At 51.0% G+C, this 14,060-nt stretch overlaps 1 protein-coding gene across 2 annotated transcripts in view; it reads left to right on the top strand.

The window, feature by feature from the left end:
• The first annotated feature begins 215 nt into the window (after window positions 1-215).
• ELMO2 (engulfment and cell motility 2) overlaps window positions 216-14,060 on the top strand; it is a 38,381-nt gene continuing 24,536 nt past the window's right edge. For both annotated transcript variants that reach the window (XM_084776201.1, XM_084776202.1), the window contains exons 1-5: window positions 216-302; window positions 10,565-10,683; window positions 10,898-10,938; window positions 11,337-11,409; window positions 12,057-12,107. In XM_084776201.1, coding sequence (XP_084632327.1) covers window positions 10,606-10,683; window positions 10,898-10,938; window positions 11,337-11,409; window positions 12,057-12,107 — 243 coding nt within the window. In that variant the 5' untranslated portion in view covers window positions 216-302; window positions 10,565-10,605. The remainder of the gene's footprint in view (window positions 303-10,564; window positions 10,684-10,897; window positions 10,939-11,336; window positions 11,410-12,056; window positions 12,108-14,060) is intronic.

A 14,060-nucleotide genomic window follows, 5' to 3' on the forward strand; every position in this document is an offset into this window, starting at 1 on the left:
ATCACGTTCCTTCAGACCCAATAGTCTGCAGAAGAAAGGCAGCCTGTCTCTTTAAGAGGCCTCCCTCGGAGGGGCGGGGTCGGCCGGCGTCGCTCCAGCCCGCGCCCTCAGTCAGACCCGCCTCCTCTTTAGTGACAGACAAACGACCCAATGGAAGAAAGAATTTTCAGATTGACGGCAAAGCGGAGCAATAGAGGCCCTAGCCAGCCCGCGTGGGGCGGGGCCCCAGGAGGGCGGGGCGGACGAGGCCAGAGGAGCAGCGGCTGGACGCGGGCGCGGAGCTGGGCCTCGGCGGGCGCCGGGTGAGTGAGGGGCGCGCGGGGCTTGAGGCGGAGGGTCGGAAGGGCTGAGGATGGGGGCCCGGGGCTGGAGAATAGGGTTGATGCCGAAGGCAGCGTCTGTCCGACCTCCAGGTCCCGGCACGGCGCCGGCCCGGTCATCCCCCTGCCGTCGATACCGACCCTCTTCTTTCCTTCTTCACTGTCCCGCCTCGGTCCAGGCCACTCTCACCCGCTTCCTTCCGCAGCACCGCAATGCCCGGGGTGCTCCGGTGCCGGTCCCCACCCTCCTCTCCTGGTCCTTTGCCGCCCTTGCTGGGCTCAGGCTGCTCCCGGCCTGGTTCTGTCCCGTCCCTACCCCTCGCTCTGCTCTCCCTCAGAGTCCGTCCCATGGTCTAGTCTCGTAAACTTGTAAACTTAGAAATCCTCCCAGTTTTCCTTCAGAAGGCTTCCGGGGTCCCGAGTCCTGGACCCTGGGGCGGCCCTCTGAACACGGGTGTTCCCCACAGCGCGTGCACATCTGTAGCTTTACAACTGTTTCGAAGTGTTGATTGCTGCTATTCTGCCTGTCCGAGCAGGCAGGGATGCCCACGGGGAAGAAGACTGTACCTGATGTTGCTCCGTGCACCCACAGCATCTCAGCAGGGCGGGCACTATAAATATTTCTTAAATGAATGAACGAAGGGTTTGGGCTTGTCTAGAGGAAAAGGATGCTGCCTCAGCCCCTGACGACATCCCATCAGTGGGGGATGGAACCCACATTTTGGAATGCTTCCTGACAGTCAGGCACTAACGAGGCTAACCTGGGCTCTCCACCAAAAAAATAATAATAATAAGTTAAGTCACATTTGTTAATTTAACTGTTCCAACAGCCACATCCCAAGAATGTAAAATAAGCAAGTGAAATAATTTACTAATATCTTATTTAGTATATTTCAGAATATAATTAATGGTTCATGTAATCAATGTAAAGTCGTCTTAATGGAGTTGTCGACTTTTTATGTGCTAACTTCTTGAATCTGCTGTGTACTTCACACTTGAGACAGCCCTTCTCGCTTCACAGAGGCCCAGCTGTAGCCATTTGTCAAGTGGTCTGTAACCACAGGGCTAGGGTGGCTGCCTTGGCTGTGAAGTGCTGTGTATGTGTGTGGGTGTTTAATTTACATGATGGTCTTTTGAGGAGACTATCATTATTCGTATTTACAGATTAAAAATAGCAAAGTTCCTGAAAGATTTTACCTCCCCAGATTCATTCTACAGTTTTTGAACAAAGGAGACAGGGCTAGGGTCTCTATTTGTTCCTTAGGGGTGGGGGAGGGGGCTCAAGAAAGGGTTTCTCTGGGTAGCCCTGTCCTGGAACTCTCTCTCTGTAGACCAGCTGGCCTCTAATTAAAGGCATGGACCACCATTCCCAGCTTGTCTGTTGCTCTTGAATCTTTTTTTTTTTTAAGCTTTATGATGCTCCTAAGAGGTGCAGGATGTTGAGGATTAGACTCTTTAAAAACAGTGGCACCAGTAGTTAGCATATTCTAGCATACTCCATGGCTAGGTCAGGTCTTCCTAGGTGAGTCACAAGCAAACAAAGTTAAAAACCTGTCCTGGGTTTGGAGGTGTGCCAGGGCTCTATAGAGGCTAGGCAGAAAGAACCCCCAAATACAGAAGTTCAAAACCAGCCTGGGCAGTATAGTGAGACTCCAACTCAAAGGAAAAAGAAAAGCCAAGAAGGTTAGTCCTCTGACCAAGTCACCAATGGTTCCTTAGCCTACCTGCATTAGTGCGGCCTGGTCCCGGGGTCAGGGCTGAAAACCTTCTGTGGCCTGTAGGACCTCAGAGATGCCAGTCAGGGTGAGACAGTTCAGCAGTTGCTCACTGAGTGCACTCTCTCCCTGAGCCTATCCCTGGTCTAGGCCCCTTGAGGTGACTGGACAGTGTAAGTCTTCATCTTCAGGATGCTCGGGGTAGACTTGGAAAGACAAGACCATATCCTATAGGATGGCTAGAGTGTGTTCAAGACAGCACATACGGTGAGAGGACCCAGAATCCCTTGTGTGTCAGAAGTTGCCAAGTGGTGTCTTGGCCAAAGCTGCATGATCCCCACCCCCAGAAGAAAAAAACAAAAACAGAATTTGAACTGCTAGGCAGGATAAATGCTTCTTAGCATGAGGGTTTCTGTGCAGAAGCTACTTGGTTTATTTACATACCTGCCTGGCTGCTTAAGGCACTTCCTCACCTGCTGGGAGTGCTCGTTGAATTGGCTGAGAAACCATCCTGTGCTGTCACTTTGCTGGCCTGCTATGGAGCCAGAGCAGGGGTGTCCACTGGGCATAGTGGCAACAACGCCACTTTTTTTGTGGGTTTTTCTTCTCCGTAGCTGTAACACCTGTTCTCTTATTTTGCCCATAGCAAACCACAGTGTGGCAGGTAGGGCTCCTTAGCGCTAAGGTATGCGGTTCCAGTGTTTGTAGCTTCCTCGGTTCACACAGAAGCCTTCTTACTTTGTCCCAGGTATTATGTGAGTGCTTTGCATGCATTATCCCATTTCATGTTCACATAGCTTTTACAGGGAGTGGCTGGTTCTAATCCCTGGCATCCAAATGCAGTCTAGCTGCTCTAGGACACAAGCCCCCAATTGCTCAGTGCCGCTGCTGCGTGAGAGGGTCCAGGCTGGAAAACGGTCCATCCCCTGCCTCTACATTCAGCCCAGAGACACTTGTGCTTGTGGCCATGTGGCAGGAAAGGGCTGATCCAGAAGTGGAGACTGGGCCTTTTTTTTTTTTTTTTTCTTTTTTGTTCCTAACTGGTGTCCTAGCCTGGCCTGGCCAGTTCATCTGAACCTCAGTTCCTTTCTTTATGAAATGAGAGGAAAGGCTTGGCCTCATTCTCAGAGAACAATGCTGTGTTGTTATGGTCTCTGTTCAAGGAGTTCAGCCCATAGCCTGGAGTTTTGGGGACAACCCAGGCCACTCTTAGCCTGCTGTACCCAGTCCAAGCTCGTCCTCCTTGTGGTCTTTTTGTTTTTTGTTTTTGTTGTCCCTTCCCCCCTACCCCACCTCCCCCCCCCACCTCAGGGTTTCTCTGTGTAGCCCTGGCTGTCTGGCTGTCCCAGAACTCTCTGTAGATCAGACTGGCCTCGAACTCAGTGAGATTCCCCCCTGCTTCTGCCTCTCAAGTGCTGGGATCAAAGGTTTGCACCACCACAGCCTGGCTTCGTCCTCCTTGTGTAACCATTTTAATTTGTTGGTGAGAAACTAAAATTTAAAGTTTTAATGTATTTTTGTTTTACGTGTAAGAGTGTTTTGTCTGCAGGTATTTGTGTACACTGTAGGCGTGCCTATGGAAGCCAGAGGAGGGTGTCAGATCCCCTAGAACTGAAGACGCAGGCTGCCTTGTGTGTGTTGGGAATTGAACCCAGGTCCTCTACAAGAGCAGCCAGTCCTCTCAACCACTGAGCGGTCTCTCCAGACCCAAGAAATAGTTTCTTAGGATTCATTTGTATTTTCTGTCTCAGTTTCTGTTCCCCCTTATATCTGACCCTTTCTGAACCAATTGTCTGCATAATTACAGTCAAGGCTGTGCAAGTTCTGGGAAGTAGATAATGCAGTCACTAACGGTTCATGACTTTTAAAGACAGTTAAGCCTGAGGGCATTTTGGGTGGACTTCTGTGGACACATGAGCGCTGTGCTGCAAACTAGGGCACCAGCAGGTAGAGAGTAGGTGCGCCACTCTGAGGTCCTGTGCTCAGGCTGCTTGCCTTCCTGGAGCAGGGTCTTCATCTCAGCCTCCAGTAACACAGTGATGCAGCTAGCTGGGGTAGGGGTGATGGGGGCGAGTGACAACAACAACGGGACCATAGCCAGTCTGGAGAGCCATTGTCTAGAGCAGTGACGATTTAGTTCCTCCTGTTGCTGTGACCCCCAACCATAAAAGTATTTTCATATTCACATATTCATAACTGTAAATAGTTAATATAAATATCTGATATGCAGGATGGTCTTAGATGACCCTTGTGGAAGGGTCATTGAGACCCAAAGGGGTCTCAAGCTACAGGTTGCCAAGCATTGACCTAGAGCCTTCTTCACGACCTCATGGCGTATGTGAGCTACCCCTGGATTGCATCTGAAGACAGGTCCTGATCCAGAGGGTGTAGGCTGGAGGGGTGCTTCCGAGTTAATACTGACTCCTGTGGGGTATTCCATGTGTCTAGTCACCAGACAAGAGGTGACTTCAGAGGCAGGATTATAACATCTGTAATCGTAAAGGTGTGCAGCAAGGCGTGGTAGCCCACATGATGACATCACCATTACCTGCTGATTGAGGATGAGGAAGCCACAGGGAGGGCTTGTCTGAGCAGGTAGAGGTTGGCCATTTGGACAGGGTGTTGGAACTGATAGGCAGCAGAGGTGCAGAGCCAGCATGGTTTTCAAGGGGACAGGTGAGAGGTGGAGGTAAACGGCATCCACGGGGATAAGTATGGACACTGTGGGGCTGGCTCAAGTTTAGCTGTCCTGCTAAGACCCTTAAGCCACTTTCGTCTAGGAGCAGATGTTCCACAAGGTGGTTGCAGGGTGAATGAGCTCAGGGAAAGATCCTAGGCAGTTCCTTAACACATATTTTGTCTCTGCATAGTGGCTTTTAGCAATACTTGGGTGAGGCCTGTGTTCAAATGTCAAAACAAAGCTCTATGAATCTGCTGCCCTCACCTCCTATCCTGTGGCATTTCCTTTTCTACACCTCAGGGCTTCACCTAGTTAAAGGAGAATGAACTAGGGGAAACTGAGTCATTTTTCAGATGAAAAGATCACAAGGGGAAGCCTCCACCGAGATTGTGATCTTGATTGAAAAGGTGTGACCTCTGGTTACCTCTTTGGTGAGGCAGCATTCTGTCACAGGAAACATAAACCAAATTCACCAGGCCTCCCCCACTGCATGGCAAGCAGAAAAGAACAGAAAGCACACAGGAATTCCTACCAGCTGGGGACAAGGGAGAGCTGGGAACCTTCTGGCATCCTTTATCCCCGCCACCTCCTGGGAGGGTTTGTCTTCCTTTCTAAGCTGGATTCCAGTTGTGCTGACAGCCTCAGCCTGAAGCTTCCCTATAGGAGTGATGGACAAAACTCCCTGAGGCCTTTCCTGATGATGCACCCCTTCCAGAAGCCACTTGGAAACTGGTCCATTGGATGGCCTATCCTGCCACTGTTCCGCTCCTCCGGCTGTATCACTGGGAGACTGCGTTAGTGCTGTCCTTCCACAGCTCTTGGATCTGTGTGGGCCTCTCTTCTGGTTTTGCCTGATCGTCTTTGTATTTGTGGTGCAGGGGACTGGGGTCTTGTTCAGTCCCATAGATCCTGAGGTAGTGAATAAAGAAAGTGGGGGTAGAGGGCGGGTGTTGGGGTGGGAGAGTAACTGGGGCCCGGAAGGGGCTGTGGGTTAGGAGGGGGCACTCCATTGCTCTCATTGCTATTGAAGTGAGTGGTGGAACAGTGGCTATTTATAGCCCTGAGAATTTTGCAATGTTATTGAATTGCTTCGACCTAATTTCCCACTTCCTTTCTAAAATGAAAATGGAGAGTAAGCAGACACGTGCTAGAGGGCTTCCCTACAAGGAGATCCTTCATCCCCGAGTGCTCCCTGTCTGGGAAGTCCTGCTCCATTCTCTCCTTGGTTTCCAAGGGAGGGAAAAGAGATTGTTTCCCCCTAACTACATTCTCCAGTTAGGCTTGTTCTAAGTTAGTCTTCAAAGCACAATTGTGTGGGGATACTATGCTGCAAGGCTTCCAGACTTGGTGGGAACAGTTTCTGCCACCTGCCTGTTGGAAGCCAGCTCTGGTTTGCAGGAATTGAGGAAGTCAGAGCAATGGCGTTTCAGTGTACATGGGTCCCTCTCTGCAGGAGGGTTAGTGAAGACGTGTGTGATTCCGTAACTGCAGTAGACATATGACAGAATGTGCAAACAGTGCACACACGTGGAATAATAGCACCAGTGGGAGGTGCTACCCAGCCTGGGCTGTGAAGCTTGAATAGGAGCTCTCTGGGAGCTAATAGAAGGGACTTTGTGAAGGTGCAGGAGGAATGAGGGAACCCAGCTTCAAACAGCCGGAAACGGAGGGCCATTTTCTGTTGGATAGGCCTCTGAGCACAAACCTGAAGTTTCCACTGAGCAGCTGCGATGGTCACATACAAGGCTGCCTTCTTCCATGTGGGTTTCTAACATTCCAAGTGGGTGACTGAGGGTGCCCCTGACTTCCTTGGTCTAGAAAGCACGCCTGTACAGGGTTCCTACGTGGACCAGGTGGCATAGGCCTGTCACCTCAGCTATTCCGGAGTCTAAGACGGGAGGATTACAAGTTAGGCCTGGGCAACTTTTGAAAGCCCTGTTTTATTTTTATTTTATTTTATTATTTTATTTTTTAAATATGTTTTATTAATTTATTCATATTACATCTCAATTGTTATCCCATCCCTTGTATCCTCCCATTCTTCCCTCCCTCCCATTTTCCCCTTACTCCCCTCCCCTATGACTGTGACTGAGGGGGACCTCCTCCCCCTGTATATGCTCATAGGGTATCAAGTCTCTTCTTGGTGAAAGCCCTGTTTTAAAATAAAGTAGCAATGCATTCCTGTAGTCCCAGCACTCTGAAAGGCTGAGGCAGGCAGATCTCTGTGAGATTGAGGCCCCTGGTCTACAAGTGAGTCCAGGACAGTGAAGCCTACACAGAGAAGCCCTGTCTTGAAAAGAAAGAAAGGAAGAAAGAGAGAGAGAGAGAGAGAGATTAAATTAGGGCTGGAGTAATAGAGCTCTCTCTCAGCAAGCTCAGAGCTCTGGCTTAGAACCTCAGTACTTGAATGAAGGAAGGAGTGAGGCAGGGACTGTGAGTGGTGCCTTCAAGTTATGTAATTGTTAGCTCATGTTATCCTCGTCAAAGGAAGGGCAGTGCAGAGGGAAGACTGAACTTTGGCATCGTTGAGACCCAGATCTGATATAATTCACTTCTTTTTTGCCCCTCCCCCTGCATCTTTTTCTCCCTTCCAATCAGATGAGTAGGATGGAGGATGTTTCTCTCAACTTTCACCTCCCTGCCTGTGAAAAAGAATGGTTTTAGGGTTCCTGAGGCATCAGCTATAAAATGACACAGAAGCTGTCTATACACAAGCACCATGTCTGAGGATCCCAGAGTCACCCTGAAAGCAAACCAGTCCTCCATAGATGGGTTTGCTCATGAATTTAGCTAAGTGCCCACTGGACACATCCATTGTCTCACTCCCGTATCGTTTCTTCAAGCTTGGGCCAGTCTTGGTCTTGGACTTTTCCTTTGCAGTGAGCAGAAATGTGGGCTAGCACAGTGCAAGGGCTGTCATTGGCAGGACAGAAATGTGGGCTAGCACAGTGCAAGGGCTGTCATTGGCAGGACAGAAATGGGGGCTAGCACAGTGCAAGGGCTGTCATTGGTAGGACAGAAATGGGGGCTAGCACAGTGCAAGGGCTGTCATTGGCAGGACAAGGGCATTTCATTTAGGAGATGTCACCGTGGAGTCTGGAAAGTGGTCAGGCTTTGCCCATCTCTTGGGATTTTTCTCTTTGCTGGTTTCTGGCCTCATGTCAGCTGCAGGATAGCTTCCCCTGCAAGGCTCTTGACTTTTCCTGTGGCTTTGGCTTGCCTTGCCACTCACCTTGAAGCTATGACTTTACTGCTCTCATGTCCATTGTCACCCAGCCTCTTTAGTCCGTGTCTTTTCCAAGTTCAGAAATGGAATTAGATTTGTTCAACTAAAGTTGAGTGTTCATTTCCTTCCCTTCAGCTGTGGCAGCTGGGATGCCACTCGGCACCAATAGGCTGCCTGACTGTGGGAGGGCATCGTGTGACTGCAGGCCTGTTGCTGTCCCTTGGGTACTGAGGTGGCTGGAGAGCTTCTTGCTGTAACATGGGTAGAGGTTTGAGATGAATCATTCAGGATCAGCTTTGGTAAATGACATGATGATGAGGGCAAGTAATTTCAGACCAAAACAAAGTAGTGACGACAACTCCAGTTGTTCACCTTCAGAGGGGGTGCTCAGGAAGGCATTCAGAAAGTTCGAGTCAACTTCCTTTGACATGTTTAAGGAATCATGAACTTGCAACTCAAGGACACCCAGAACACTTTAGAACTAGCACTCACATTTCAAGAACAGAAGACAGAGACTTGGGTAAAGAAGGGATTTGCAGGAGCCATAACAGTCCGTGGGCTTTCAGTCTGCCTTCTTTCTTCAGTGGGGACAGTGTCTTTTCAAGGTGCCTTCTGTGTACTGTGTGCATGCACATGTACATGCATGCATGCTTTTACCCACTGAGCTATTTCCCCGGGGAGTGGGGGGAACCTCTGACAAATGGTCTAGAAAGCTGTACTGTACACTTCCATTTATAGGAAGCACAAAAACAGGCCCAACGCCTTGGTGGCAGTGAGGTCAGTAGGAACTAGGGCTGGTGCAGTCTCTGAGCATGTTCCCTGTCCTGGGCAGAGGTGTAAGCGAGATGTGCATTTCTACTTGTAATCTGTGTACGTATGCATATATGTGTAGATGTTCTTGGGGTCCATGCTCTTAGTTGTGTATTACACGTCAGTTCTTAGGGATGGCCTCCGCACTGGAGTTCCACCTCCAGTGATAGCGATGCCCCACCTCAGATATGGATCCCCTGATGTCAGGGTCACAGCACCACCCTGGCATAGCATGCTTTGCCCTGCTGTCAAAGAGAAGAACCTTCCTCAGGAATTAGCCTCATGGGGCCAGTTTCCTTTTAGAGGTTTGTTGTGGGCCTAGGTACATAAAAACTGCACATTAAGGTTCTGCCAGGAGCTGCAGAGGCAGCCGCCCACTGCTGTTTCCTTAGGCCTTGTGTACTTAACGAACAGGAATTCAGAGCTTTTCAGGGGAGAGGGAAGAGCTGGTGGCTCTAAGCTCCAAACGTCCTCTCCACTTACTAGCTGGGTCAACTAGGACTGGACCCAGTCTTACTCTTGTTTTCTTCAAGTCTGGTGTTGCCCTGCCTCTTCCTGAGGGCTGCTGGGAAGCAGAAGTCAGTGCACTTTCACACCCTGATGTTTTTGACAGCTGACTCTTGACACAGCCCACCCCTCAGGAAATAGGCGAGTAAGCTTCTTTTCTCTGCCTGGGGGTGTAGAGGACACACTTCTCCCCTTTTCCCTAGAGAGGTTTGTGCCCACTAGGCTGTGAGAACTGGCATGTGTTGGGGCTGGAAAATTGATAGCACACACGATTAACAGCTTAGCAACAGTGGTGCCGCAGACGCTAACAGAGGCGGGTGGTCCCCATTAGCCAGGCATGAACTGCAGGCGAGGGGCTGAACCTTGAGGAGGCAAGAGGTCTTTTTCATTAAGAGAGCGCCCGCTCCTGAACCTGCAGGCAAGACGTGTAAATAGACATTGAAATACTCTGTCAGCAGACTGACTGCCTTCCTCAGACCTTGGAGAGAGAGCCACAGCGCTGCCCGGAATACCACTAAGCCACCAGAGTTGCCTAGGATACCAGTCACATGAGCCCCTCTCCCAGACTTGCCCCAGATGATTTATTCCCCCTTTATTTTGAAGAGCAGTGGGGGCAGGGCTCAGATGCACTTTCACAGCCCTGCCCTGTGGAGGGGTCTTTGTGTGAGATCATCCTTACGCTTGTTTGAGCCCCTGGCAGCCCTCACCCTTGGCCCTGGGGACCAAAATAGCATTTCCTGCCTTGGTTCTCTTCCCCGTTTTTTTCAGAACTCCACATCATCCCACAGGGAGGAGGCTCCACATTGTGTCCTTTGAAGGGGCAGGAGTGGCAGCAGCAGGTGGGGGTGGGGGAGTGCTGCTGGGCCCTGCTGACACTGGGATCTTGTGAGTGTGACTGCTGAGCAGAAATGGCCTGGCCCCTTGAGCTAACCATTCAACCAAGAAAAGACTGTCTATTATTCTCTGCTTCAGAGCACGTGCTTCTCTCTTCTCGAGGCTTCAAGATGGGAATTTACACTCAGCCAGCTCTGCTCCCACCCCATCCTGTTGACCCCTCACACTGACTGTCACACTGGCAGATCTTGCTGTTGCCTGAGCTGCCGATGATAGAGAGGTTTGTCCCGTTTCTCCTGCTGATTGAATCTAAGGAGACAGCACAAGGAGAAGCTGTGGCGTGAACTTGAAAACTGCATGCTGAGTAGTTCCACGCATCACTCAGATGCTGCCTTCAGACCTCCAAAGTGGACAGCGAGAATGAAAAGGATGGCAGATGCTGACCTTTCCTTCTTTTCGGTTCTCTCTCCAGGCAGCTGTGTCTGTGTCTTGTCGTAAGGCCCACTGGGAACAATGCCTCCTCCATCGGACATTGTTAAAGTGGCTATTGAATGGCCAGGTGCTAACGCCCAGCTCCTTGAAATCGACCAGGTATGCTCCTGCTGGGAGAGGCAGAGCTGTAAGGAGAGGGTCAGGCCCATAGTGGAGGGAGGCCACTGGTACTGTAAGGAAGGGCATCCACAGGAAGGCTGAGCCCAGGTCCTCCCCGGGAGGGTAGTCACTGTGGCTTGGCAAAGGCCTCCTCCTCCTCAGAGCCGAGTGGTTCCATAGCACATGGTGAAGGATCTCCTCCCCTCTCTTTCAGAAACGGCCTCTGGCATCCATCATCAAGGAAGTGTGCGATGGGTATGTTGAAATGACTTCCTTTCCACAGTAACAGCTAAGGCTGAGGGAGGCTGCTCAGCCCCGAAGGAACCTGTACAGAGGGTGTCCAGCTGGGCTGGGTTGTTGTCTTACCAAGGAGGGATAGCTGATGAGTCTGTCCCTGAGGCCCCTGAGATATTCATTCCTGGGCCAGGAGTGCCCTATAGGATGTAAGACCCACACCCCTCTCACCTCCTTCTGGGGTGCTGACCCTCACCAAGGGTAGAGGGGTCCTGTCTCAGGGGCTTGGCCCAAAGCTTTGTTTGGATTCCGCTGTGCTCCAGACAGGCTGGCTAGTCTGAGCAACTTGTGAAAACCATTTTGTTGCTGCTCTGGACAAGCCAGAGAAGAAGCACACAGGGTATACTGTTTTCTTTCAGGTGGTCACTGCCAAACCCCGAGTACTACACCCTCCGCTACGCAGATGGGCCGCAGCTCTATGTCACCGAGCAGGCAAGTACAGGGTAGCCAAGGGCAGGGCAAGCTTTGCTTGCAAGTGACCTGCCAGGGAGGGGGCACTTTCTAGCTTCTTGCTGTCCAGGTGGCTCCATTTCCTGGTTTACAGAATTGCCCTTTAGGCAGCATGCTACACATCAGCCCCATTGCCTGAGGCAGCTCTTGCTTCACGACCTAGAGCTCTTGAGGAGAACCTTAGGATCTCTTCAAAAGGAACAGGCAGGAAGTGGCCTGGCTGCAGAAGAGTCTCAGTGTGCTACAGTTGTCCCTCAGTATCCATAGGGAGTGGCCCCTAAAAGCCCCAGATACCAAAGTCTGTGGATGTACAGATGGCACAGTAGCTGCCTGTCACCTGGGCACATCTCTTGCATGTTAAAATCCCCTCTAGATGGGGAGTGTGCTTCATGCATGGGCAGACCATGGAAGTACCTGCTATCCAGAATGCTTAGGGGCTCCAGCAAGAAAAAAAGGCCGCAGTGTTCAAAGCAAACCCTCCTCACCCACTCACATGTATCTTTGGTTCACTGCTAGTTGATTCATCTGCAGATACGAGCCAATCACACTTTTAAGATGACCACAAGTCCTTACTGATTGATCTCCATGTGCTGTTTTAACATTGTCTTGTTTTATTCTTTGCTACCCAGACCCGAAGTGACATTAAGAATGGGACAATCTTACAGCTGGCTGTCTCCCCGGTAGGTATTCCAGTCCACCCAGCACATCTGCGCACCTGTGGTGGGATGGACTCTGTTGTAGAGGTTTGAGTCTACAGAAATCGTGAAGAAATCTCTTACCCCCAGCTTGGCTGGCAGCTCACGAGCAACAGCAGCAGACTGACTGTTGGAGTTCAGAGTCTAAGAGGGACCACCCATCTCAGCATGCTCCTTTCCAGAAAGGCCGCCCGTGGGTCCACTCTTTACTCAGAAAGAAGTGGAATCCATGAGGAACGCGCCTGTGTTTCCATTTGAGTGTTAGTAAGGTCACATCCAGAGGCAGGCGAGGGAGGCTGGTGGAGAGTGATCGCTGCGATTGGTAAGGATGACCTCCCAGCAAAGGCAGTGGGATGACAGGACTGACAGACATGAGGAAGACTTAAGAGATAACCTTGGTGAATGAGGCAGAGGGCTGGGTGTGGGGCAGAGGTGGAACTCAGAGGGATCCTCTCATCCTATATAAGCACCCTTAATGGTGACTAAAGGAAGCAACCAGAAAGGGAGTAAAAAGTAGGAGCCAGGGCTAGCAGCACAGGCCTGTGATCCCAGCATTTGGGAGGCAGAGGCAGGAGGATTGTGAATTCAAAGTCATCGGCTACCGGCTGGTCAAGACCAATCTAAGCTATAGAGACCCTGTCTCAAAACCACAAAGAGGGGGTGTGGGTAGTGGAAGGGTGTGAAGGACCTCAGGCAGAGAGCGGCAGAGAGGAGGGTGTGGCCTGCAGTGGTAGTGAGCGCAGTGCGGGGATGGGGGTGGGGTGGGGGGGCAGGGAGCGAGCGAGCAGGGTCTTCAGAGGTACAGACCACCACAGCTCCACAGCACCAGGTCTCACAGGAACGTGAGCAGCCAGGTGTTTTGAGTGAGAGTTGAGGGCACAGTTTACATCTGCTACTGCATCGGGGGAGCTCGGTCTGAAAGGGGCGCAGAGGGAGAACAGGAGCTTGGGAGATGTAAAGTCCAAAAGATGTTTGAGAAATAGGTAAAACACATTAATGTGTTCAAAACTTGTGAAATTTGGCAAAGAAGGGAAAGGTTCTCTTGTCCCTGCCCCCTGCCCTTCAGCCTGAGGCTCCTTTCTTTGCAGTTTTTCATGTGTCCCATGGATGCATTCAGATGGGTGAGAGGGTGAAGGTGCAGGAAAGGGGTGAGGGTTCACTCTGCATCAGGGCAGGAAGCAGGCCTGCCAGAGATGATCGCCAGGCTTAGCCTTTGTCACAGTTGTGGGAAATTAAGGCCATGTTTTCTTGTTGAGGGAAGGCCAGCTTGACTGCGGAGGGCATGTATAGAAGAGTGCTGTGCAGCACTGCCTTGTGTTTCATTAACTCCTCCTGACCGCATCAGGTAATCCTACCAAAGAACCGAGAGGGACGCTCTCTTGACAGCCCATTTCACCATGAGACTGACGACTAGGGTTGAGATTCTTGCCACTTGTGAAACTGAAAAAGTAGCTAAGCCAGGTTCAGACCTGTGAGTCGCAGGCCTGTGAGTCTCAGCCGTTTTACTTAGCATCTTGTTCACCTCCCTCTTCTCCTAAGGGGCTTTTCATCATAAGGACCTCAACCTCCCATCTCCTTGCAAACACACCCCAGGCTCTGCTAATTTCATGTGACAGTCTGGGGAAGCTTTATAGACCTTGGTATGAAGTGGAGCAGGGGCAGCAGCCGGCAAGGCTGTCTCTGGAGGGACACTGACATTTGGACTGGAAGTTTCTAAGCACAATGCAGACTGGTGATCTGCAGATTGTCTCATGGGTGACCTTTTCTCAATCAGCCTTCCTCCACTGTGGGATTAGGAGAATCTGAGAGCCCTTTGCAGGTGCGGGTCCCTCTTTGTAACAGTTAGAGAGGCAGAGAGGGTTAGCCAGACCTTCCCTGACACTGAGCAGACTGGCAGGCCCAGGGCACTGGGCTCCTCCTGCTCCTTTCCAGAGAGAA

The sequence above is a fragment of the Acomys minous genome (assembly GCF_964271855.1).
Source record: "Acomys minous genome assembly, chromosome: 3".
Classification (NCBI taxonomy): domain Eukaryota; kingdom Metazoa; phylum Chordata; class Mammalia; order Rodentia; family Muridae; genus Acomys; species Acomys minous.